Raw genomic sequence first — 27,500 nt, forward strand, 5'->3', positions numbered from 1 at the left:
AATACAATTATGTGAAAAGGACATTAATTGTGTGCTGGCTATTTTCTCACTCTTGGGATATTGTTGAGCTGTGAACCTTGAGACATTTGTTTAATCTGAAATAAAGCTGGCATTCTGCTTTGCAATGCTTTGTCTAAGTTGCAAAACCTTTCGTCAGCCAGCAGGTGTCCTACCATGAACACGTGATCAAAATGTATCTGTGTTAGGTCTGTCTGACCGCTGTGCCAAAAATATTACCTGAAAGTGAAGATGAGGCTGCGTTTTAACCTGGAATTATTTTATACTTTAGCTATTGAAAAATAGCAGATCTACAAGCTCGGGTCTAAAGTCATGAAAATGTGTGCAACTCTTTGAATATAATGTACTTTTAAAGTGGACATCTGTAACTCAAATGTTGTTTCTGGGAGGTCCCTGCAAACTAAACATTTTGAGATGGGGGTCCGTGACCAAATACCTATCATTTTGGGGGTCCTTGACATGAAAATGTGCCGCCCTGTGAGCTTGTATAGGCCTATCTGCATTTTCTTTTATTTTTAAAGCTTAAAATAGTGGTTGGGGTTGGAAACATAATAAGCCACTTAAAATGTTCCTCTGGAATGATGACATGACCAAAATAGGGATGCCAGGTTGATTGTTGCTTCACAAATCACACCTAGTGTGAAGTGAGCGGTGCTATTTATGAGTTAATTTCATCCAGCGTTAGCCAACCACAACGTGTCCTGCAAAGCTTGGCCAATAGGACCCTGGGCTTACAACAAACTTTGAGCCGTTAGTGCCAAGATGTAGGCCAAATGTATGTTACTTAAGCCCTGGACATTTTTTTGCATGTTTTTCCCTTCTGTTTTTGACCGGACAAAGTACTCAAAAATGTATGGTTGCAAACCAAAAAAACAACATGTCTCGAACATGTGTAATGTATGTATGTAGATGGTAACATAAACTGTAGGCCTATGTATAACATGTGCCACATGTAAGATGGGCTGAGATGCACTCTGCGCTGATCTGAATGCAGAATATTCAAATTCAAATGTAGGCCTATTAAAAAATGTATCTATAAGCTCATAGATCTGCAATTTGTTTCATAGCCAACATATAAAAGGAAGGATAACGCGGTTAAAATGATTATGATGCTATGTTAACTACTTTTGCTGGGGACCTGGAACCGCCTCAAAGGACCCCACTTTGAGAAATTTGTCATTTGAGAATATGACGCGCTGTGTTCTTTTGCTGCTACTGTGTGTTTTCTTTTTTTGTATATGAATTATGTATGCAGTGTGAGTGCGTTTAACACTGTGAATTAATATGTTTAACATGATGCCTGCTGTCACAATTGTCAAAAGAATGTCCTTTGTTGTTGTAACTATTAGAATGTCTTGTATATGAATGGAGTATCATTTTACTGTGAAGTCATAATAAATTCATTCTGATATTCATTATGATAAAATATGACAAAGTTGGAACATCTAAAGATGGTCCGTGGAAGGTTTTACATTTTCTGTTTTACACATCATGTTCTTATTTTGATCATACGACCCAAATAATGAATGTCAAGTCATGCATGACACTGATTCACTATGACACATTATGAGTGCAACTACTAGGCTACTAGTGGTTCTCAACTGTTTCATTGGCAAGGACCCCCATAGCACCGGGAACCAATTGGACCCATACTGGTAATATTATTGTCTAGTCATTTTGTATGTGTGTGGCAAAAAATTCATTTTGAGAACAAATGTAAAATAAAAACACCACAAGCCTACATGGTGATGACCCTTGCACGGACCCCCTTCTGAAAATATTGTGCCATGCAGGGACCTTCAGATGATTCCAAATTTTCAATCAATCAAAACTATGTAAGATTATATATATACATTTATATTACTAATCTTACATAGTTTTGATTGATTGATTGATCGATTGATTGAAACATGTATTCAAATTTGCATGTAGGAAAAGGTAAAGTTTCATGACAGTTCACTGGTGTAAGGTCAACTAAAAGGATACGCCCAAGAAAGCCTATATGGCTTGTTTCAATTGAGATCTTTTTTTAAGTCATTTAACATTGAATGGCAGACAGATAGAACACAGTACTATGCAGAACATATCATCAGAAAAAAAAAAGTTGTAAAAAAACACAATTAAAATGACTGGATATGAGAGATTAAGTTAAAGTTACAAGTACAGGTAGAGTGGCGGTATGATAAAGTTCTTAAAGACATTTACACAATCTATGCTCTTAGCTGCAGTGTAGTGTTGGTTTTGACAGTGTGGAGTCTCCACCACTAGTGGGCACCCCAGATCAGGTGAAAATGTTGATGGCAGGAGTCAGCACCTAGCATTCCAGGCCGATTATCAATTCACAGACTTGGGGAGTATAGACTTCCCTCCTTGGGAGCTCAGACTAGCAAGTTCTCCTCTGTAGCATGATTTAATTTGTTTTATCACTACTCTAATAGCGATGTTTCTATAGTAGGCAAATTACGAGAGCAACTGAACTTAGAAAACTCAATGTCATGTGTATGGAAATCCCTGGAGCATGTGAATTATTGTTGTTTATTCGAAAGCCCCTCACAAAGAACCTTATATACCTGTTTTCAGGGGAACTGACCCCTTGATTAAGCAACAAATATTGTGTTTTAAACCGTAACATTTTGACTGTGTGTTTGCTTGGGCTCAGACTTAACAACAGATACAATTCCATTTAGTTTTAGTCATATTTTAGTCATCTGAAATGTTTTACTTGCAGTCTAGTTTTAGTCGACTAAATACCATATTAGATGTTAGCCGACTACATCTACAGTTGATTTGGTCGACTAATGGCATCATAAAAACTAGACTAAAATGAAAATAGCCGATCTACAAACTCAATTGTGAGCTTATAGATCAACTATTTTCATTTTAGTCTAGTTTTTTTTATTTGTTGAGGAAATATTCAATATATTTAGTCTTAGCTTCAGTCATCATAGCTTATTAGTTTTAGTTTAGTTTTCATCTGTGAAAAAGGGTAGTCGACTGACATTTTTAATCCTAGTTTAAGTCGACGGAATCAACACTGAGAGGCACTAAAGAAGGGGGACTGAGCATTGGTTGGACCTCCCATGGGTTAGACCATTGGTTTTACTGAGATTAGGGTTAGGTTTAGGTTTAGGTTTAGTTGGTCTAACCAAAGGGAGGTCTAACCAATGCCATGTGGAACCTCGATGTGCATATTTGGACAAATCCCAGTTATGATTGCGTAGAAATGGAAAGCAATGCCATACAAACACATGATGTCTAATAAAGTGGATAAATAAGTAGACTTAACGATCAACGCCATCATTCAGAGTTGACTGCCCTTTTGTGCCCATATATGGAGATATCTGTATCTGTCGGTCCTTGTCGATTTTATTGCCATATATGGAGTTCTCTGATGTCATCATTATATGGGTTGGATCAGCGATTCTGGACAACTGCCTATGCAAAAGACGCCGGGCACTGCTCTCCCTCAAGTCCTCTGAGTTTCAGACAGCAGGATTTAGCACAGATTACCCAGTCGCCGATTTTTTCCCGGCATCACCAGCAGAGCCCCTGGTCTGAGGCAAATCGGGGTTCCCTCCCCAAGGTTTTGCTGTGTGTGTCCCGGCCCCTGCCAGTGTCCTGTGTTTGTCTAGAATGTGTTAGTCTGTCTGTCTGTCTGTCTGTCTGTCTGTCTGTCTGTCTGTCTGTCTGTCTGTCTGTCTGTCTGTGGGCATAGGCTTGGCTCCTGTATTTCCAGATTGGCGCACCTGTCTCTGGTCATCTCATCCCACTCACCTGGCTGCCATATCCTCATCCTCCACTCCATAAAAGCCCATGGTCTCCTCACGGTGCGCTGCCAGATCGTTTTCACGATCTATGTGTGGTAATGCTTCTATCCAGTTATTCCTAGTATTGTTTTGTCTACATAGTGTATTCCTGCAGTACTGTGTTCCTGTTTTTTGCTCACCTTGTTTTTGGTTGTGGACTTTTACTCCTGCTTTTCCTTCTCTTCATTGCCTGCCTACCTGCTTCCCTTCACCTCTGCTCTGTCTGCCAACCACCTCCACTCTGCTTTTCGGTCTGCAAGTTGTGTTAATCGTGACAGTATGAATATCTATCTGACAGACAGAGATGTGATAAGCAATAAGGATGAAGTGTGCAGCCCCTGAATTGGGACACAGCTATAAGGTTTCTATTCACATGCAGTTTTAATCCCAGTAATATTATACTAGATTGTGATGGATTAGAATGTCACAGAATGTGAGTTACTGAGGCTTGAATGCTATTTTCTCAGGAGAGAAATACGAAATAATTTATTTTGCATTCCTTGATGAGTTCCCAACACACAACACACAGGATGGAAGTCCAAAAACAGGATGGGCTGAACACACACAAATGCTGTTTCACGCATGCGTACACTACATTGTTTTCCTGATAGACAGTAAACACTAACGGGCCACACCGGAATTACAAAAGGAATCAAAGCAACGCATGAATGATTGGAAGAGCATTTAGAAATAGAGCTACATTTATTAAGGAAAACAGACAATCAGTTTAAACTGTTTGTTTTGTTACTTAACATGCGAACAGCAAGCTCAATATTCTGGTCCAGTTTTAAATGTCTACATGTACAATAACATAACAATGAGTAATAATATGGTACATTATTCAGTAGAATATTTATACAGGTGGACAGAGCTCCTTAGTTTAGAGTACAAGATAAGTCATGCCTCTTTGAACACAAACACAGATTGTCTACAGCAGGTCGACGAGTGGTGTAGTTTATACATTGCCCTTGCACACTTTATTTTGATTAGAAAATTATCTTCCCATATCTTACACACCTCTAATTTAGATTTATGAAAATAATTTTGTGCAGATACATTGTTGTTGTGTCTCCACGACCTCACACCTAATTCTAAACTCCAGGACTTGTCATTGTGTCCAAAGAGTGATAGACTTTCATCTGTTCTGTCGATGAATTAATTATAATTATAACAAACTGCCATAGAAACCTCTCAGTAATATTCTACCTCCCAGTAACAACGTTCAGACAGACCCTCATAACACAACACCTGAGGTTGACTTGTGAATCTAGCTGCTTTCTCCCAGTAATTCATGGGTACTATTGTTTCAGTTATCTTCCTGGACTCCGACACATGGAGGTGTTTGTATACTGTGTTCCGGTCCAGGGACGTACAGTGCACAGGCTTCTGTGAGAAAAACCACATCAATAAATATCAGCGCAAACTTGAAAAGTGGTGCCTCTCAGGGCAAAGATCTTTGCCAGGCCTGGTTGTCTGCCCAGGGCTGTGGGTGGTTGTGGGTTGCAACCGTCAGGACAAAGCAGGATACATCTGCAGGGGGCACGGCCGTGGGGGGTAAAGGGTACTGTTTTCCCCAACGGGACTCAGGAGTTTGTGTAGGAAAGATTTGGGGCGCACTTGCCACTGTCAGCTACGGTAGGCAGGCTGTGATGTCATTACGTTTCCACTGTGGAATCTTGGAATCTCATTGGGTGAAGATGGCCGCACATATCACGTGACATTGATCAACTTCGCTATTCGCTCTCATACTAGGGTATGATGTTGTTTTAGGCGGAAGCATACGTTTTGTTTGCAGAACAAGCTACCGAGTGAACGCTGGACTCCGAGTCCAAGACAGGTTTGAGTAAACATTAATTTATTGGAAACATATGGACTAACACATGGCAAGGAGTTTGCGGGTCGGTAGATACCGTTTGGACAATGCGGTCAGCACCTAATTGCATTTGTACATGTTTGGAGCAGAACATGGACAGAAGGACTCTGCCAGCAAGAGCGTCCCTGTTCGCCGTTATAAAAAAAAAATAGGAACATCTTGTCTCGCAAGTTATCATGCTTTATATAAACCCTATTATATTAAGCCTAACCGGTTTTGCCGCTGCGTAGAACCGCTTTTAACATTTTTTTTACTTGTGAATGAATAATTTCCTGTGAAAAAAAGAAGAAAAAAAGAAGAAAAAAAATCATTTTTTGGCCTGCGCTGCGCACGGGTAAATAACGGAGGGGGGGCAGGCCATGGAGGGGGGCCCAGCTCTTTGATCTTGACCCCCTTCCTAAAAATCTGTACGACGAGCCTGGCAGGGGGAAATAGAGTTTGAACGACATACTGTATGGTGCAACTGTTTTCAAACAGTGCGTTCTATATCCCAACATGCCAGTTTGGAGGTTGTGTGCATTTCTTTGTAAGAAATATTCACACAGGTTTGTGAAAGCAATTACTGTCAAATGGAAAAACAAAACCCTGTTTGACAGTCATTGTTACATGGTTCATCATTTCCAGTATACCCGTGAAATAGTTTGTTTCTTTGTTGTTTAGAGGCCCTGCAATGCGTGATTCAAATTTGGTGGGATTGGAAAAATGGGTTACAAAAAAATCATGGGATAAAGATTTAGTTAAAAATATATATAAATATGCTTAACCTAACCTTCTTCAAGCCAATGTTATTTTATTCAAGGTTGATTTTAATCAACTGCAAGGCCCAGCGATGCTTTTTGGCAAAAAAATAAATAAAATGGGAGAGAGAACTGAATATAGAACTGTCAGACGAGTGGTGGGCACACGCCTTACACAGAGTCAACTCAACTACTTCATGCGCCCGCCTCAGTTTGATTCAACTCAAAGTTGTACACAGAGCCCATCTTAGTAAAGCTAGGGTAGCTGAAATGTACCCTGAGGCTGACTCAAGGTGTGATCGTTGTGCTCAGCCACAAGCACACCTGACACACATGTACTGGTCGTGCCCGCATTTGCAGCGATTTTGGTCGTTGGTGTTTGGCACACTGTCTGAAATTCTTGAAACCATGTTACAACCATGTCCATTGATGGCCATATTCGGCACACCACTAAACTCTCTACAAGTTACAAATCAAAAAATGGAAATGATCGCTTTTGCAATGCTACTAGCTAAAAGAAGAATTTTGCTAGCCTGGAAGTCTCCAATACCTCCTTCTCACTCAATTTGGCTCAATGATGTGATGTACTTTTTAAGTCTGGAGAAAATCAAGTTCTCTCTAAGAGGAACTACTGAGGGCTTTTATGAAGCATGGAGACCATTTATTGAACACTTTAATTCATTAGAAGAATAGGTAAACATTTCTCAGGTGCATTTGCACACAATGGACATGATTGGTGGCCGTGGTGGACAGTGTCTCTTTCACTGATGACGGACTGTGACCCATGATGTGACCCACATTTTTGTTTTGTCTGGTTTTGTTTTGTTTTGTCCTGTTTTGTTTTGGTTTGTCTTGTTTTGCTTTTAAGTTGTTATTGTATGTTATGTTGTTGCCATGTTTTGTTCTGCTGAGTGGCGATTGCTCGTCACGTGCAATGTGCTTTTAAAAAAAGAAAAAGAAAAAAGGATTACATAACATTACATGTAATGTAAAGTATATCCAATAAAAAATATATTAAAAAAAAAATATATATATATATAGATTTTAAAAAAATGTTTTAGTTTTCCTGTTCTTTTTTCACATTAACATCACGTTAAATCCTATTGTTTAGTATTACAAGTCCATTATCCACAATTTTTATGAAAAATATCCTCAAAATGCAAACTAGAGCATGATTTATGATCTATGGCTATAAAACCTTACAAAAACATTATTATTTTTTAAACATTACAGTTTCCTCTGATTAGGACTCCTACAACACCATCTGAGTTTTTTTTTCTTTTTTGCAAGTATAAAATTAATTTGGGTCTTGCAGGGTTGGAGTAGTTCACCCCCAAAATGACTTTTTTCTATTGATTAGTCACACCATGGGAGACTTGAGTTCAATAAAAAATGTTGTATTCGTTCCATTCATAAGACAAAAAATATATATATATTATAGTATATTTTAAATACCAGCATTGATTCTGGATGGGCCCGAAATGCATTTGGGTCAGCCCCTTCCAGGGCCTTGTATTTGGGTCCCCATCCAGGCCCATGCATTTGGGTCCCCATCCAGAATCAATGGGGGTAAATTTACTATAGTATTATACCTTTTTTTTTGTCTTAGGAATGTGACAAATACAAAAAAAGATTATTGGATTCAACTCTCCATGGCGTGAGTAATTAATAGAAAACAAGTCATTTTGGGGGTGAACTACTCCTTTAAGGTTGTTGCGGTGCCCACTCTTCCTACATAGATCTGGACATTGAACACACAGCCTGACATGGTACGCACACACCTGCCCTCAATCATCCCTCACTGTGTGTGTGTGTGTGTGTGTGTGTGTGTGTGTGTGTGTGTGTGTGTGTGTGTGTGTGTGTGTGTGTGTGTGTGTGTGTGTGTGTGTGTGCGCGTGTGCGTGCGCGCGCGCGTGTGTGCGTGCTAAGCAATAAGTCAGTTGCAAAGTCCACACACAGGTGTGTCAGGTTGTTTTATTATCAGAGTGACAGATTGTTCAGGCTCCATTTTGACTCGACTGCAGGAAACAGAAGAACCTTCTTCATGTCCGGTGAGAGTTTGATACATTTATGATACATTTATGTAACAATATTAATGTTTTGTGTTTGTTTTGGGGGGATGAGAGTTTGATACATTTATGATACATTTATGTAACAATATTAATGTTTCGTGTTTGTTTTGGGGGGATGAGAGTTTGATACGTTTATGTAACAACTGCATGTGTTTATTATTGGTTCCATGTGTTTATCCCATGTGTGATGTGAGCTTGTAGATCTACGAGGTTTCTGCCCGACAGCAACGATGTGTCTTCCTTATTGAATAGTGTAAACCCTTAAAGGGACAGTTCACCCCTAAATGACTTTTTTTCTATTACTCACCACCTCATGGAAACTTGAATTAATGGATATTTGATTTAGTTTTTGTCACATTCTTTGTGTCTCCATAGCTGCGGCTCATCAAATGATTGGCTTAAGAATGCGATAAAAATAAAATTATAAAATCCATGAGCTCCCCCCCCCCCCCCCCCCATCATCAATTACTCAACCCCATGAAGCCTTGAATTTGCAGAGATTTTATTGCTTTATGTGTGATTATGATGCATAAAAAAGGAATCATTTATTAACTTCAAAACAACACTCTCAGTTGTTTGGCTACTCTCAGAGGTTCAGATCTTTAAGGGTCCATTTGGTTACATATGTACACTCTCAGTGTTACAGTCCTGTAAGGGTCCATTTGGTTCCAACACTCTCAGAGGTACAGATCTTTAAGGGTCCATTTGGTTACATGTGTACACTCTCAGTGTTACAGTCCTGTAAGGGTCCATTTGGTTCCAACACTCTGAGAGTTACAGTCCTGTAAGGGTCCATTTGGTTCCAACACTCTCAGAGATACAGACCTGTAAGAGGTCTATTTGGTTGCAACACTCTCAGAGTTAAAGACCTTAAAGACCTGTAAGGTTCCATTTGGTTCCATGTGTACACTCTCAGAGTTGTGTCAAGTACAGTAATTAAGTAGAGTAAATGTACTTTGTACCCTATAATAATATAGTTACTATATAATTTAGACAGTAGAGGAGTGCTGATTGATGAGGTGAGTCAGGGGTTAAAGTTCACAGATACTAGATTACAGTGGAGAGGAGAACAGACTCCATTTTGAAACCACACTAAAGCTTAGTGATTGACTGTTGGTTTGAAATGGTCAGGTGTTTAAGGTTAACGTTAACCGTTTTTATTGACATGCTTATAGTCCCTGTGTGTGTGTGTGTGTGTGTGTGTGTGTGTGTGTGTGTGTGTGTGTGTGTGTGTGTGTGTGTGTGTGTGTGTGTGTGTGTGTGTGTGTGTGTGTGTGTGTGTGTGTGTGCATGTTTACAAAGGACTGTACATACTTATTACCAAAGATTTGTCACGCACCAAAACAAATCCAGAAATGTTTCAATGCAATGGCCCCCATATTTGCAAATATAATGGCTTGTTACCAGTCTGACCACCTGCTTGAGACAACGATCCAATGATCACGCACACGTGCTGATGTACACATTGCATCCATATGTACGTGAATAAAAAACTTACGTCCATGCATGAGGTAAAATTTGAAAATGTGTTTGTTGTAATTTGCCATTAACCCTACAAGGGCCGGTCAGAGTGAACCAAAGGGCAGCATGCAGCCCCCAGGCCGCACAATGCAGGTCTGATCAGGCTATAAGTGTCAGCTCGTTGCTTTTATATTTGGCAGCTTGGACCATGTCCACAGGTTGGTGGTCTTGGGGGGCTTGAGAATCAAAATGTTGTCCAAGTGTAACATAAGGCAAAGCAGCTTGCAACTCATTATCCTCATTATAGGCAGTCCATCTATTATTTGGAGAAAGTGCTTCCTACCCATAATGTGTTAAGACCAGTCTAGTTCAGTCTGGTCTGGTCATTCTGGGCTTGTTTGGATTCAAGCACTGAGACACATGTTGTTTCCAGTGTGCAGGACATCAAAGGCCTCAGTTTGGCCTAATGTGTATGTATTCATTCACATTATGTATTTATTAATTACATATTCATTTATACTGTTTGTGTAGTTTTAAGTTCACATGAACTCCTGTGTGTGTGTGTGTGTGTGTGTGTGTGTGTGTGTGTGTGTGTGTGTGTGTGTGTGTGTGTGTGTGTGTGTGTGTGTGTGTGTGTGTGTGTGTGTGTGTGTGTGTGTGTGTGTGTGTGTGTGACTGACTATGCATCCAGTATTCAGTTTTGTATCTATTTCTTTGACTGTAACCTTGACAGGTTTAATAAAGACCTAAATATCTATTTCATTGACTGTAACCCTGACAGGTTTAATAAAGACCTAGAGATGAACTAATTCATTGACTGTAACCCTGACAGGTTTAATAAAGACCTAGAGATGATCTATTTCATTGACTGTAACCCTGACAGGTTTAATAAAGACCCAGAGATGAGTGAGTGTGTGAAGAGAGAGGAGGAGGGAGCTGACAAACATCACATCCAGTCTCCAACATCTCCTCCCCAACCTGGACCTCCTCACACTAAGTATGTCTCTCCAATGTTTATCTATAGATTATAAGTTACTATGTACAGTTTGATATGTCTCTCCAATGTTTATCTATAGATTATAAGTTACTATGTACAGTTTGATATGTCTCTACAATGTTTATCTATAGATTATAAGTTACTATGTGTACAGTTTGATATGTCTCTCCAATGTTTATCTATATAGATTATAAGTTACTATGTGTACAGTTTGATATGTCTCTGCAATGTTTATCTATAGATTATAAATTACTATGTTTACAGTTTGTTTACACACTCAGAATATCAGAACCAGACTTACGACACTGTCTGGCACATTATGAGACCACTAGTTCTCAAATGTTTTATTTGCATGGACCCCCTTCACTCAGAGTGTACAAATGGAACCAAATGGACCTGTTAGGGTCCATTTGGTTCCGTTTGTACACTCTTCAGAGTCACAGACCTGTTAATGGTCATTCAGGGCTAGCTCTTTATGTGTTTCTGGTAATATTATTGTCCACTCATTTGTCTGTGGCAAAAATGGAATTTGACAAAAATGTCCACCACAAGCCAGCATGGAGATGACCCCTGCTTTCATAATGTCAACATTTATTATGATTCCAGAAGTGTTGACCACAGAGCAGAGTCTCCAACAGCCAGCTGTGTGTCTATGAAGAGTGACCGGTCTAAAGATGAACCTCTTTACTTCAGTGATGAACCTGGACCTCCACACACACAGTATGTCAATCCATTATATTAAACACAACAGTGACACATGTGTTATACGGTGTGCAGATTATATATACTAGCCCAGGGCCTTATAACATTTTTATAAGGCCCGCGGCTTCATTCCTAAATTGTATTATAAACGGCCCGCCATCAATGTCAAATAAGAATATTTTCCCGGGGTATAATTTTTCAGGATTCCTTGTTCCCTGTTGTTTCATACTGAAGGGGTCAAATAAAAGCTATTTTATAATATTTTTTTACCTTGCAAATCTGGTTAACTTCTCTAATGTGAAATAAGTTGTATTTTATTCAGAGCACACACCTGACAAAAGACCATTGATATTAAATATCGATGATGATAGTTAAATAAAATTGTTAAAAAATTGTTATGCGATGCATATGTTTGTGACTTTGTTATGGTCTGACCGAAAGTACATTATGTCAGGACACATAGTCAGAGTTTTAATATTTTCTAATGTGGCCACCGTTGAAAAACGTTTGGACACGCCTGTACCCCCTTACACGTACGCCACCCTTACCTGTTCTTGCCTATTTATAGTCTGGAGAACTAAAAGGTAATCCTCCAAGCTTGCATTTGCTCGATTAATAGTTATATATATATAAAAAAAAAAAATCACACCTGGTGTGAGGTGAGCGGTGATATTTATGAGTTAATTTCATTAACCCATTTAGGACTGTAGGAAGATACAAAACATGACATCCAAATCCTGACCTGAAAAATGGAGTAAACATTTATTATGATTCCAGAAGTGTTGACCACAGAGCAGAGTCTCCAACACCCAGCTGTGTGTCCATGAAGAGTGACTGGTCTAAAGGAGGACTAATTAACTTCACTAATGAACCTGGACCTCCACACACACAGTATGTGCACATAGTGCCCATTACATTATACACAACACTATAATGTGACACATGTATTGCAGAGTGGGCAAATTCTAATCGTGTGCCCCAGTGTTGTAGTGCTAAATTTGGAAGTGTGGGCACTCACCGCGCGTGCACGCACATGCACGTGCGTCTGTGCGCGTGCACATAACGTTTTTCGCTGGCTTAAAACGGGTCTGCGTGGCGGCAGAAATAGCCTTAGACCAGTGGTTCTCAACCAATAATTTGATGACCGGATCATCAGCCAAACTTCCCATGCAAAATAGCTCCACAACTGATATTTCCAATTAATTAATCCATTTTCAAATCTTATATTACCATCTGCTGTTAGTCATGCTCATTTCAGCACGGCTGGCGAGCCTATTTCAACCAATTGCTGGTCAGAACGACCTGAAAATATAATATCAACTGACTTGACTTGAGAGAAGTTTGGGCACTCCGTACCCCCGCGTTCCCCCCCCCACTACATCCCTGGTGTGCCCTTCCTGTCCAATCATTCATTACCTATAGACTGAGAGTTACTGTGTGCAGTTTGTGAATAATCATTTAACCTACGGCCACTTTTAACCATACGCTCCTCCGATTTGCCATTTATTTTATCTTATATTTACAATGGGCTTATTGCCGCATCCCACTTCCACGCCCCCTTTACATCCACTTCAATTCATAGGTAGTCGTCTAGGGCGTAAGGAATACCGCCCCTAACCCTATGCCGTCCGCTCATTCGCTAGAGAGCAAGAGAGAGAGAGAGAGAGAGAGAGAGAGAGAGAGAGTCTCAGGTTACAAGAGGGGAAGGGGGGGGCCGCTGCACAGGGAGGGAGAGAGAGAGAGAGAGAGAGAGAGAGAGAGAGAGAGAGAGAGAGAGAGAGAGAGAGAGAGAGAGAGAGAGAGAGAGAGAGAGAGAGAGAGAGAGAGAGAGAGAGAGAGAGAGAGAGACTCAATCGCTAAGAGAGCCTGTATCTTACAAGAAGTTCGCGGCCCTTCGGGCCACTCACCTCTAGAGTTCACAGCAAGATACTGTCTGTCTGTCTGTCTGTCTGTCTGTCTGTCTGTCTGTCTGTCTGTCTGTCTGTCTGTCTGTCTGTCTGTCTGTCTGTGTGTGTGTGTGTGTGTGTGTGTGTGTGTGTTGCTAAAATGAAAACATTGAAATAATGAAAATAAAACATTGGCAGGCCTATTACAGTAACAATAATAACACAATTAGGTCAAAACCTTTTTTTATTCAAAAAAATAAAACATTTTTCAAAAAAAAAAATTTTTTTTAACTTTTTTTTTTTAATTAAAAAAAAAAAAAAAAGCGGGCGTGGACTCTAGATGTGAGCGGCCCAAAGGGCCGCGAACCTCTAGTTTTATAAACAATCACTTAAATCCTGGGAATTCTTTCGAGTTTTTAGTATTTTACAGTGGTAGCATGGCTCCCCCTAATGGCCAGTGGAGGAACATGAATCTGACAGACCATGTTGTTATGGTGTGTTGGGCTCAGTGCTTGATGCTTGGACCCCAGTGTTGCTGCTTGTCTTTCTATTATTGTATTCATTAGTTCACTGTTGTTGCAATGTTGAGGAGCTGAAACCCATGGAATTTTACTGTCTTACACTTGAATAATGGGACGTTACAATAAAGAATATTGAATATACTGACTTTCCAATGATGTTAAAGACATGTTTTTTGTTGTTGTTGTATGTTTCCAGAAGTGTTCACCACAGAGCAGAGTCTCCAACACCCAGCTGTGTGTCCATGAAGAGTGACTGCTCTAAAGGAGGACTGTTTAACTTCAGTGATGAACCTGGACCTCCACACACACAGTATGTCAATCCTCTTCCATGCAATAGACTGTAGATCTCCAAATGTGGGCACTGTAGTGATGTCAGTCATCTCCAAATTTGGTCACTCATCATGTCAGACAGACATTATTTGGACATTGTTTCAGCATGCGGCTGTTACCATGGTGGTACACTGTTTAGTATCAGTGATGATGTCAGCATGCGGACAGACAGCGGATGGACAGACAGACATACATTCTGTAAATTAATAGTTAGATAATAAATTACTATAGATTATAAATTACTATTGATTATAAATTACTATCCATTTTAAATTACTATAGATTATAAATTACTATTGTTTATAAATTACTATAGATTATAATTTACTATAGATTATAAATTACTATGTGTACAGTTTGTGAATAAAGTGCTACAAATCACTATGTGCTGTTCAGTGGTGAAGCTGCACTATCAGACTGACTGACTGCATGTTTTGTTGCTTCAACGTACCAAGACCTTTCACTCTGTTATACTAAACAGATAGAAATAAGTCATCTTGACATTTTCATTCACCGTATAAACATTTATTATGATTCCAGAAGTGTTCACCCCAGAGCAGAGTCTCCAACACCCAGCCTTCTGTCCATGAAGAGTGACTGGTCTAAAGGAGCACTGATTGACTTCAGTAATGAACCTGGACCTCCACACACACAGTATGTCAATCCATTACAAACCATTACAATCCATTACAAAACACTTTAACATGACACGTGTATTGCAGTGTGCAAATTTTATATACTAGTCCTTACCCGTAGGCCACCCTAACTTGTTGCTTGACCAATCCTCAAGCTTGCATAAAGGACGCTCACTTCACACTTGGCGGACAGACAGACATTTGCTTGATTAATAGTTAGATACAGCTTTGGAATTTCGTCATTTTAGGGGCAAGGCCACTTGGCCTTTGGTGTTGTCCATTGTTTGAGGGCACAAAGGCCAAATGCCAGGGCAGGAAGGCCATCAAATGAAACAAGATTTTAGTCCATTGAAATAATTAATTGAATTTAAGGGTTAAGGATGATTTTAAATGTAATATGCAGACCATCTGCTGTGAAATAAATAGACTGGTATTTACAATCTGAGACACTGTACTGGTTTAAAAATGGGGACTCAACAAAAGACTGGTGTCTACATGACAAGAAAGAGACACTGGTGTCTACATGTTGGCAAGACAGAGACGGAGGAGAAAGTAGTACAGTCAGCTGGGGCATTAAGGCCACTGTGGCCTCAGGTCTTGACATTGGTTTGAGTGGCACAAGGCCAAACTGAGGGGCAACGACAGCCATGGCCTCCATGGCCTCTCTGAAATTCCTGCCCTGCTTAGATATATGAAAAATCATACCTAGTTTGAGGTGAGCGGTGCTATTTATGTGTTAATTTCATTAACCCTTTTAGGACTGAGGGCGATTCTAAAAACGACATCTAAATCCTGACCTGAAAAACTGTGTAAACATTTGTTATGATTCCAGAAGTCTTCACCACAGAGCAGAGTCTCCAACAGCCAGCTGTGTGTCTGTGAAGAGTGACTGGTCTAAAGATGAACCTCTTTACTTCAGTAATGAACCTGGACCTCCACACACACAGTATGTCAATCCATGTGCACATTGTTAAAACATAAAACAGAATATTATAATAGTGTGCCCTCCCTGTCCAAGCATTACCTATACTGAAAGTTACAATATGTGCAGTTTATGAATAATAATTCAACCTACTGCCACTGTGATCCATAAGCTCCACATATTTGCCTTTTGTTTTATTTTATAAACAATCACTTAAATCCTGGGATTTCATTAGAGTTGTTAGTAGTTTACAGTGGTAGCATGGCTCCCCCTAATGGCCAGTGGAGGAACATGAAGCTGACTGACCATGTTGTTGTTATGGTGTGTTGGGCTCAGTGTTGCTGCTTGGACCCCAGTGTTGCTGCTTGTCTTTCTATTATTGTATTCATTAGTTCACTGTTGTTGCAATGTTGAGGAGATGAAACCCATGGAATTTTACTCTCTACGCGTAAATAATGGGACGTTACAATAAAGAATATTGAATAAACTGACTTCCCAATCATGTGATAATTAAAAACATGTTTTTTATTGTTTTTGTATGATTTCAGAAGTGTTGACCACAGAGCAGAGTCTCCAACACCCAGCTGTGTGTCTATGAAGAGTGACCGGTCTAAAGATGAACCTCTTTACTTCAGTAATGAACCTGGACCTCCACACGCACAGTATGTCAATCCTCTTCTATGCAATAGACTGTGGATCTCCAAATTTGGGCACTGTAGTGATGTCAGTCAGTGATGTCAGTCATCTCCAAATTTGGTCACTTGTTTCATCATGTCAGACAGACATTATTTGGGCATTGTTTCAGCGCAGCAGTTACCATGGTGACAACACTGTTTAATATCAGTGATGTCAGCATGCAGACTATTTCACCCATTTATGCCCAAATATGGTGTTCCACTGTGATGTCAGTCAGTGATGTCAGTGGTGGTGACACTGTTTAGTATCAGTGATGTCAGCATGCGGTCAGACAGCGGACGGACAGACGGACATTCTGTAAATTAATAGTTTATTTACATTATAAATTACTATAGAATTATAAATTACTATAGATTATAAATTAATATGAGTACAGTTTGTGAATGAAGTGCTACAAATCACTATGTGTTGTTCAGTGGTGAAGCTGCACTATACAGACTGACTGTCTGCATGTTTTGTTGCTTCAACGTTCCAAGACCTTTCACTCTGTTATACTAAACTAATAAACTGACATTTTCATTCACATGCTAACCGTATAAACATTTATTATGATTCCAGAAGTGTTCAACCCAGAGCAGAGTCTCCAACACCCAGCTGTGTGTCTATGAAGAGTGACCGCTCTAAAGGAAATCCTCCTGTCTTCAGTGAACCTGGACCTCCACACACACAGTATGTCAATCCATTACATTATACACAACACTATAACATGACACATGTTTTGCACAGTGTGCACATTTTTAAAACACAAAACAGAGTATTATATAGTGTACCCTCCCTCTGCAATCGTTCATTACCTATAGACTGAAAGTTACGTGCAGTTTATGAATAATAGTTCAACCTACGGCCACTGTGACCTATACTGTAAGCTCCGCTTATTTGCCATTTATTTTATTTTATTTTACAAACAAACCACTTAACTCAGTGAATGCCACCCTTTATTCAAAATCTACAAAACTGGTGCCAGCCATTTTGCTTAATTTTGCCTTTTTATGGGGGCCAAAATCATATTTTGTACTTAAATTACATATATAAATCTATGCTTCTATCGAAAGCCACACTACCCCTCTTACAAAGGAAAACATGTATATTTATATATATCCTATCATTAGATTTGGGCTTCAATAGAACATGTGTAAGCCCTGCTAGAAAAACCAGCACAAGACCAGCAGTAAGACCAGCACCAGCACCAGCACAAACCAGCGCATGTTGTGTTTTCGTCTGGTCTGTGCTGGTGCTGGTGCTGGTTTGTGCTGGTCCCACCATCTAAACCAGCATAAACCAGCACAGACCAGCACCAGCACAAACCAGCGCTTACTGCTGGTCTGTGCTGGTGCTGGTCTGTGCTGGTGTGGTCAGGGACCCCCGGGGGACCCCCCTGAGAAGTGGACCAGGTCTTTGCTAGTTTAATTTGCTCTTTGCTCTGGTGCTTGAATCCTGTTCTGTATTTGACCATATTAGATTGTGACATTATTTTTGACATTGTGGGTGTGAGTGGGATTCGAACCTACTACCTCTGGCACTTCAGTCCTGCTCTTATCCATGGCGCCACTGGAACCTGTTAGTTAACATGGGTGTTTGTCCCTATTTGTATATGACCAGCTTAGACCAGCACAGACCAGACCAGCACCAGCACAGACCAGCACCAGCACAGACCAGCAGTAAAACACAACATGTGCTGGTTTGTGCTGGTGCTGGTCTGTGCTGGTCTATGCTGGTTTATGCTGGTTCATGCTGGTCTGTGCTGGTGCTGGTGCTGGTCTGTGCTGGTGGACCAGCATGGGACCAGCACAGACCAGCATAGACCAGCACCAGCACCAGCACAGACCAGCATGAACCAGCATAAACCAGCATAGACCAGCACAGACCAGCATGAAAATTGTGCTGGTCTGTGCTGGTTTTTCTAGCAGGGAGATGTCTTGATCATCATCATATGTGTGTGCTGTGATGGGCCCTGTGTGCAATCTGGAGTGCAATACCATTTGAAAACCACCAGAGGGTGGTCTCCTACTATCTGATCAACTAACAGAAGAAGGAAGAAGACGTCCATCTTTTTTTTGGTTTGGGCCTGTTGTTTACATTTTGGCCAGGCCTTTTAGCTAGCATGCTACACACTTCGGAACCCTGGCGATCGCGATCAAGGATAGGTAGAGAAGAATGGATGGCACCGCTGGAATCCTGAGAATTTTCTGCGTTTTTTGAGTACTTATAGTTCGTCAGGGATGCACGGGAAAGTGTATAAACGAACGTTTTAGATAACATTTAAACGGCCGGAACCAATCTTCGGCTATACCGATTTTCCGCCGGACTGTGTTACACTGGTGCTACAGTCAAATCGGCCGTATCGCTCAGGTCACGGAGGCATATGGCCAACTTCTAGAGCGATTTTTTTGAAATTACAATTATGAAAAAATGATAAAACTTTTGATTAATTAAAAAGGCGTAAAAGACGTTTATGGCACCGAGGTCCAAAGACGTATAAGACGTTTATGGCGTTCAGTAACGGTCAACTTAGTTTTTTTTACAACAGGTTCATTAATTTGCTTTGTTCTATTGTTTTATCGCGTTTACCGTGCTAAAATGTGGGGCATGCGTACGCAGGGGGGCATGCGTACAAGTGGCTAAATATGTCTTTTTAGACACAATAAGCCAGCAGTTTCTTTATTGCTATTTACAGTAACACTTCTAGCCCCCATAAGTCACATCCAACCATGAAAGGTTGCGTTGTATTTTGGGAATGGACTTATTCTGTGTAAAATGACATATTTAGCCACTTGTACGCATGCCCCCAACCACTGAAATAAGAATCTCTAAAACAATAGAAAGAAGTAAATGAAATAATTTTAACACTCATCTTTTATATTATTTAATTACAATCTAAAATATGAACCCTTGTTGTAAAAAACTAAAGTTGTCCTTTAAATCCTGGGATTTCTTTAGAGTTGTTAGTAGTTTACAGTGGTAGCATGGCTCCCCCTAAATGCCAGTGGAGGAACATGAAGCTGACTGACCATGCTGTTGTTATGGTGTGTTGCACTCTGTGCTTGCTGCTTGGACCCCAGTGTTGCTGCTTGTCTTTCTATTATTGTATTCATTAGTTTGCTGTTGTTGCAATGTTGAGGAGCTGAAACCCATGGAATTTTACTCTTATGTTTGAATAATGGGACGTTACAATAAAGAATAATTATTGAATAAACTGACTTCCCAATCATGTGATAATTAAAGACATGTTGTTTTTGTTGTTTTTGTATGTTTCCAGAAGTGTTGACCACAGAGCAGAGTCTCCAACACCCAGCTGTGTGTCTATGAAGAGTGACCGGTCTAAAGATGAACCTCTTTACTTCAGTAATGAACCTGGACCTCCACACACACAGTATGTCAATCCTCTTCTATGCAATAGACTGGATCTCCAAATTTGGGCACTGTAGTGATGTCAGTCAGTGATGTCAGTCATCTCCAAATTTTGGTCACTTGTTTCATCATGTCAGACAGACATTATTTGGGCATTGTTTCAGCATGTGGCGCTGTTACCATGGTGACAGACAGACAGACAGACAGACAGACAGACAGACAGACAGACAGACAGACAGACAGACATTCTGTAAATTAATAGTTAGATTATAAATTACCATTGATTCTAAATTACTATAATTGCCAGACCCATGAAATGGGTAGACCTACATAAGCAAATGTCGGTCTGTCCGGGTTTTCTATATAAAGGGTATATATGATGATGACATGATGATGACATGCCTACAAAAGGCATGATGTCATAAATGATGATGACAGACAGGGGGTCTGGCACAACCAGGTTGACCTGGTCTAGTTAATATGTGTACAGTTTGTGAATGAAGTGCTACAAATCATTATGTGCTGTTCAGTGGTGAAGCTGCACTATACAGACTGACTGTCTGCATGTTTTGTTGCTTCAACGTCCAAAGACCTTTCACTCTGTTATACTAAACTAATATACTGACATTTTCATTCACATGATAACCGTATAAACATTTATTATGATTCCAGAAGTCTTCACCACAGAGCAGAGTCTCCAACACCCAGCTGTGTGTCTGTGAAGAGTAACCGATCTAAAGGAAGTCCTCCTGTCTTCAGTGAACCTGGACCTCCACACACACAGTATGTGAATGTGATGTGAATCTTCCTATACAGTATTATGCTAGGTTACGTGTGCAAGTTACTACATAGTCATACATAGAATAACGGCGTGTCCACTCTGTCCAGTGTTTATCTATAGATTATAAATGACTATAGATTATACTTAACTATTGACTAGTCCTGTGCCTGGGGGTGTGAAGTATATGAGGGATGAGGAGTCTCAGAAGTAATATTGGAGAACCCAGACTGGTGCCCGTTGGGCAGAATAACCACCACTGACATCCAGTTGTGCAATAATACCCATTGTATCCGTCTGTCTGTCTGTCTGTCTGTGTGTGTCCCTTTCATGCCCATACAGTATATGGAGATCTCTTATCTCTGTTTGTCTGGCTCTCTTTTATGCCCATATATGGTGTTCCGTGTCCAGAACAGTCTGTGATGTCATCTCAACATTTGGGCACTGTAGTGATGTCAGTCATCTGCAAATTTGGTCACTTGTTTCATCATGTCAGACATTATTTGGGCATTGTTTCAGCATACAGCTGTTACCATGGTGGCGACACTGTTTACTATCAGTGATGTCAGCAGGCAGACTGTTTCACCCATTTATGCCCATATATGGTGTTCCTCTGTGATGTCAGTCAGTGATGTTGGGCATTGTTTCAGCATGCGGCTGTTACCATGGCAGAGACACTGTTTAATATCAGTGAGTATCAGTGTCTCATGTCAGCATGGGACAGACGGCAGACGGACAGACAGACATTTTGTAAATTAATAGTTAGATTATAAATTACTATAGATTATAAATTACTATAGATTATAAATTACTATGTGTGCAGTTTGTGAATGAAGTGCTACAAATCACTCTGTGCTGTTCAGTGGTGAAGCTGCACTATCAGACTGACTGACTGCATGTTTTGTTACTTCAACGTCCAAAGACATTTCACTCTGTTATACTAAACTAATAAACTGACATTTTCATTCACATGATAACCGTATAAACATTTATTATGATTCCAGAAGTGTTGACCACAGAGCAGAGTCTCCAACACCCAGCTGTGTGTCTGTGAAGAGTGATCGCTCTAAAGGAAGTCCTCGTGTCTTCAGTGAACCTGGACCTCCACACACACAGTATGTCAATCCATTACAATATACACTATAACATGACACACGTGTTGCACATTGTGCAAATGATTAAAAAACAAGACAGAGTATTTTAATAGTGTACCCTCCCTGTCCAATCATTACCTATCGACTGAACGTTACTATGTGTGGAGTGAATAATTAAGCTTCCTTAACCTGTGAACCTGTATCTATATATGTAACACACAGTGTTGGGTATCGTTACTTTTTATATTATATTATTGTAACTCCTTATAGGTTACATCGTTACTGCCTTTAAAAATGAATATGTTACGTTACTATGTTACCCACTGAGAAAAGTAACTTGTTAGGTTACTTTTTCCGTTACCGACCATTAAAACCCACCTGCGAGGAAGTTTGCTAAACAGATACACACATAGACATCACATCAAAGGGGTCTCAAGCCAGTAGGGAAATGAAGTACATCCCTGCAATACGTTTTTTTGAGCGAAGCTAACCACTCTTTCGTTGAGAAGCAGCCAAAAAAACAGAACAGAACAGTAACATTCGTACTTTGCCCTCCCCCCCTCCCCACGGATACTTTTATCTAATTGCAATGTTTACGTGTAATTTTAAAAAAAAGTAAAAGAAAGGCAAAGTACGAATCTGAATTAATATTGGCATTAAAACAATCCCATAAACTAAACCTAACCTTAACCCGAACCCTAACCTCTGCAGTAAAACTAACGCTGGTGTATGCTTACCTGGTGAAATGCTAACCTGACGACGCTGGTGAATGCTAACCTGGTGAATGTTAACCTGGTCGGACCAACAGGAGGTCTAACCAATGCTCAGTCCCCAATCCCCTCCACCACTACACCCCATGCTGTGATTATTTAGGTGGATTCAACATGTAAGCAAAACTAGATTTTAGGTCTTTGATGGATAGTGATTCCCTCATATACTGTGTACTCATATACTGTGCTCACCCCCAGGCACAGGACTAGTATTTATGGAATAAATACATAAAATATAAATATTTGAAAGACAGTTGAATGACTTTCATGCAAACCATACTGCCCTACAAAGGCAGAACGCAGTAACTACGCTCAAGGTGAAACTGAGATAATTGACTTCAAAGTTTTTCAACTGGCCAGCAAAATGGGTTATAGGTATACAAGTGATATTACTTTAATTATGCATGTATTCATGAGGTAATTCTCATGGCCAAAAATCAAAATGGCTGATTTGACCTTTGACCCCCAAAACGTAGTTACTGCACTCTGCCTTTGCATTGCCTACATGGCTCTGATACCAATGCAAAGGCAAAGTGCAGTAACTACAATATTGTTGTTTTTGGTGTTGTTCTGATCATATTTAATAGTATGTATCAACTATACTTATGAATTGTGCATATTTGTTTAAGTCTAGACAAATGTATATTTTAATAGTGATGCCATATTTCAGTCTTAATATAATTGAATTGAACCTTTTTCTCAAGTTGCTGTATGACTCATCCAAGGATGACATAGTGAGACATAGTTACTTCTAGATAATATTATCTAGTTTAGGAGTAGAGTAGGACAGGAGTAGAGGATTAGTTATGGTCTAGAGGAGTAGAGGAGTAGGACAGGAGTAGAGGTAAAAGTATTGGAAATTTCAAGTACCATTAACCTCAAAACTACTCAATTACATGTTTTGAGTAAATCTACTTGGTTACCTTACACCACTGTGCCTGAAACATTATGTTTTCTGAATGTGTCAGTGAAGGGTTAACATTTTGAAAAGCTACACTGCATTCGTTGTCTTGACAAAGGTACATTTTTACCTACAGTAAAACTGTTAGGCATGTGCTGTGTTTCCCGTGGTGTACCATGAGGAAAATGCATTATGCCTAACTAGTAATTCAAGGGAAAAATATACCTCAAGACTAACTTCAGAAAGCTGACGGACAAAGTATGGTGAAACCGAAAGAATTTAAACGAATGGATTTTTCACAGAATAGATCGTTGGCCTGCCAATTCTGTAATGGCATTTGAATGTCACTTCACGTCTTTAAACACCAGCGTCATGTCAGTAGCAACGCTGCCTTATTGCTAGCTGGGGAGAGTGACATTCTGTACAGCAGCAGACAAATCAACAGACCAACAGAGATCATTCTTGCTACTTGCTTTTTTGTGTGATCATTACATGAAACCCTTCGAGACTGGTTGGATTAACTTAATTAACAAGTGGACAAACAACAAAGATGACGGCATCGGCCGATCAATGATCACGTTAAAGCATTGTTTCTCAAAGTAGGGTCGGGGGACCCCCAGGGTCCTTAAGGGAGTTCCAGGGGGTCCCGAGCTAAATGATAGTTAGGAACCAAATGGACCCTGGGTCTGTAACTCAGAGTGTGTACAAATAGAACCAAATGGAACCACTGCATTAAAGGCTACACAGGATTATGCCACAGCTTTCATGGAGCAGATCATCACTAACAGGTATTGTAAAACACCATTCGAGCATGTGATGTGAATGATTCCCACTGAGCAATAGTCGTTTTTTACACGACTAGTTTTTTTTTAGCCTTAATTTCACCCGGCTAGATTCCGGTTATATTCACACCAAAAATATACTTTGCAATTTATTCCATGATTCGATAACAATTTATTAAAAAAAACAACAGTAAGGTGCTTAACTGATCTCCTAATATTGGACTAACATAATTATAATATCCGTTGATCATTATTAAGTATAGTTTAGATCTAGCCGAGATTTAGCCAACTAATTATAGTCGCCGTATCAACGTTTATATTTACACCGAATTTAGACAATTAGATTTAATCCATATTTCAATAAACATTTCTTTAAAAAAACAACTCCACGTTGCAGAACTGATCTCGAAATATTGGTGTAAAATGATTCCAATAGCCATCCGATCATTAAGCTATTTGTCTGGGTGTAGTCGTTGTATAGCCGGCTTTTCAACGCCTTTTTTTAAACCAATGTCAATATAAAGTCTTTAAAACAAAAATATACGATGAAATGAACTCCTCGTCTGTCAGTCAGAAGGATCCGCGTGATTATGGATCCAACTGGGAAAGATGGATGGAAACGGCAAAGAGCGCTCGTTTTCAGTTATTGTCCACGACATTGCAAGCGGCCGGCGGAGCGCCGCGCGAGTTACGAAGCCGTGGTGAATGCAATCGTTATATTTACGGCCTGGGCAAGCGCACGATAAACGCCATGATTGGGTTTTGGTGCACCTCGCGCGGTCCAAGTGACTACAACGGAGCGCTCCCTACGTCCGGTTCAGCCAATCACAAGCTTCAAAAATGAGTCCGGGGCGTACACACACACACACACACGCACGCACACACACACACACACACACACACACACACACACACACACACACACACACACACACACACACACACACACACACACACACACACACACGCTAACATTTAGTTTCCTCAACAATGTGCACTACACTAAAATGAACACAGGTGGGCAATGTCACCTTTTAATACGGCCAGAAAGTCTATACTATCATATCAGCATTGATGGCTGAGTGGATAGCGTCGCCGACTTGAGTGTCAGAGATTAGTGGATCGAATCCCACCGTCGCCCTACTTTTCATTACTTTCGACGGCCGCTAACGGCGAAATGTAGACTTTTTGTATCCGACTAATAGTGGTATATGTAGCAACCCGTGTAAATATAGCCGACTAAACAACTAGTCAAAAATATCAAATCTAGACCTTTACAACACTGATTTTCAACGCGTGGTGTAGAAGATAAAAACACGACTATTAGGCAACTAATACACCTCAAAATGCTTACTGGGTTGGTTCTAAAATCTATACTATAATTTTGCGAATGTCTGAGTGAGTGTCTGTCTGTCTGTCTGTCTGTCTGTCTGTCTCAGCGTTTCTCCTCAGTGGCTGGAGCAATTGATCTGAAATCGCATCACCATCAGCATATGAACACACCTGACATAACTGTGAAGCCCGTTTGTCACTTTCACAAATCGTATGCTGTATAATAGCATTTTTATGGTGTATCTATATCTACTTAGCCTACAGTACCTTTTGTGACCACACATGTTAAGGGAGGGGCGCTGTTGTTCAGGCCATGCACAATCACACACAAACCCACACACACACACACACACACACACACACACACACACACACACACACGGGGGGAGGGGGGGGGGGGGGAGTGTGGTGTGTGCAGGCGGGCAGGCGGGCGGGGGGGGGGGGGGGGGTTCTGGCCCTGTTACAGATGTTGTCCAAAATCATGCAGATCGGTACACAGTATCTCTGTAGCCGTTAAATGGAACGGGTATTTCTTACATTGATGCTCCTACATATTAGCATGCAAGCACCAGTTAAAGTTACTTTCCATCCCTCATATACTGTGTGCACAGTGCACATCCCATAACCCACACACTGCACATCATTTCGGAGCTCATATCTTTGAACGGGTAAGGGCTAGTATAACTAAATGAAGTAATGTCATGTTAAACCTACCTGGATATTTTCTCTTTAATGCCAGTTCCACCATTATCTGTCCCCTGGATAGTGACATCTTTCTTGATGGATGTGTAGTAGATTATTTATGCTCAAGGAGAGTTTCGCGGGGATATAGGCTACAGCGCGAAATGGGGAAAAAAAAAGTTTTTCGCGGGGATGCAGGCTACGGCGCGAAATGGGGGAGAAAAAAATGTGTTCCCATTCCCAAGGCAGAACGCAGTAACTACACTTACTGCGTTCTGCCTTGGTTTTGGTGCATGTTTTGTAGTTACTGCAATTTTTTAAACGTTTTTTCTCTAAAACTAAACAAAATTTCATTCTGAAACTTTATCACAAGATAAAACAGACATCAAGGAGTTCATTTTTTATTCTAACTCAATTTTTTCCAAAAATGTAGTTACTGCGTTCTGCCTTTGTAGGGCAGCATACCATAACATCATACTTGTCTCTACGATACCAGTTATCAGTATTCAGTACCCTAAGCGAGAGAATCTAGTTTTTATTATTGTTACTTGGCAAAATTCATCAGCCCCCCCCCCCCCCCCCCCCCCAGTCACAATTCCCTGGAGCCTCCACTGCACTCCTTCTCAGTTGAAAGCAAAGGATGAACTGAGCTGTCTGTGAGGAATGAAAATGCAGAAGCACTTTTTTATTTTGTACAATTTCACAGATGATGTTAAAAATTGCACGGCAACCGGAAGTCTTATTGTGCTAGTGAAACAGGGGGTCAGAGAAACTCTTTCAGATGAATGCCACGCTGTTGCATGCACGCACGCACATGTTGACTATGTACAACTATTACCTCTAGTCTGCACTGATATAAGAACATTTATGTACAACTGGGCTGTGTGTTTGTATCATGTAGGCCAGGCGATGTCATTCATGTTCATCTATGTATTTCTTTCAAAAATATATAGCGTAAAGAGCAGATCTACAACCTCACTACATGTGAGCTTGTATATCAGCGCTATTCATTGAAGTATATAGGTCTTAAGTGGTTAATTCAATAATATTATTTAATTTATATATTAAAGTATCTATTATCTATAGCCTATTATATTGTCTTCATCTCCACAGAACCACACCTGAACAGAAGACATCCAGTCAAACTACAAGTGAACA

At 40.2% G+C, this 27,500-nt stretch overlaps 1 protein-coding gene across 1 annotated transcript in view; it reads left to right on the forward strand.

Moving 5' to 3' along the window:
• Positions 1-10,175: 10,175 nt before the first annotated feature.
• Positions 10,176-27,500, forward strand: part of LOC308308741 (protein NLRC3-like) — a gene marked incomplete at both ends in the record, with an annotated part of 35,920 nt that continues 18,595 nt past the window's right edge. Inside the window, one exon of the mRNA XM_080754195.1 lies at positions 10,176-10,185. Within this exon, the coding sequence (XP_080610321.1) occupies positions 10,176-10,185 (10 nt within the window). The remainder of the gene's footprint in view (positions 10,186-27,500) is intronic.

This window comes from Nannobrachium achirus (assembly GCF_963921795.1).
Source record: "Nannobrachium achirus genome assembly, chromosome: 23".
Taxonomy (NCBI): domain Eukaryota; kingdom Metazoa; phylum Chordata; class Actinopteri; order Myctophiformes; family Myctophidae; genus Nannobrachium; species Nannobrachium achirus.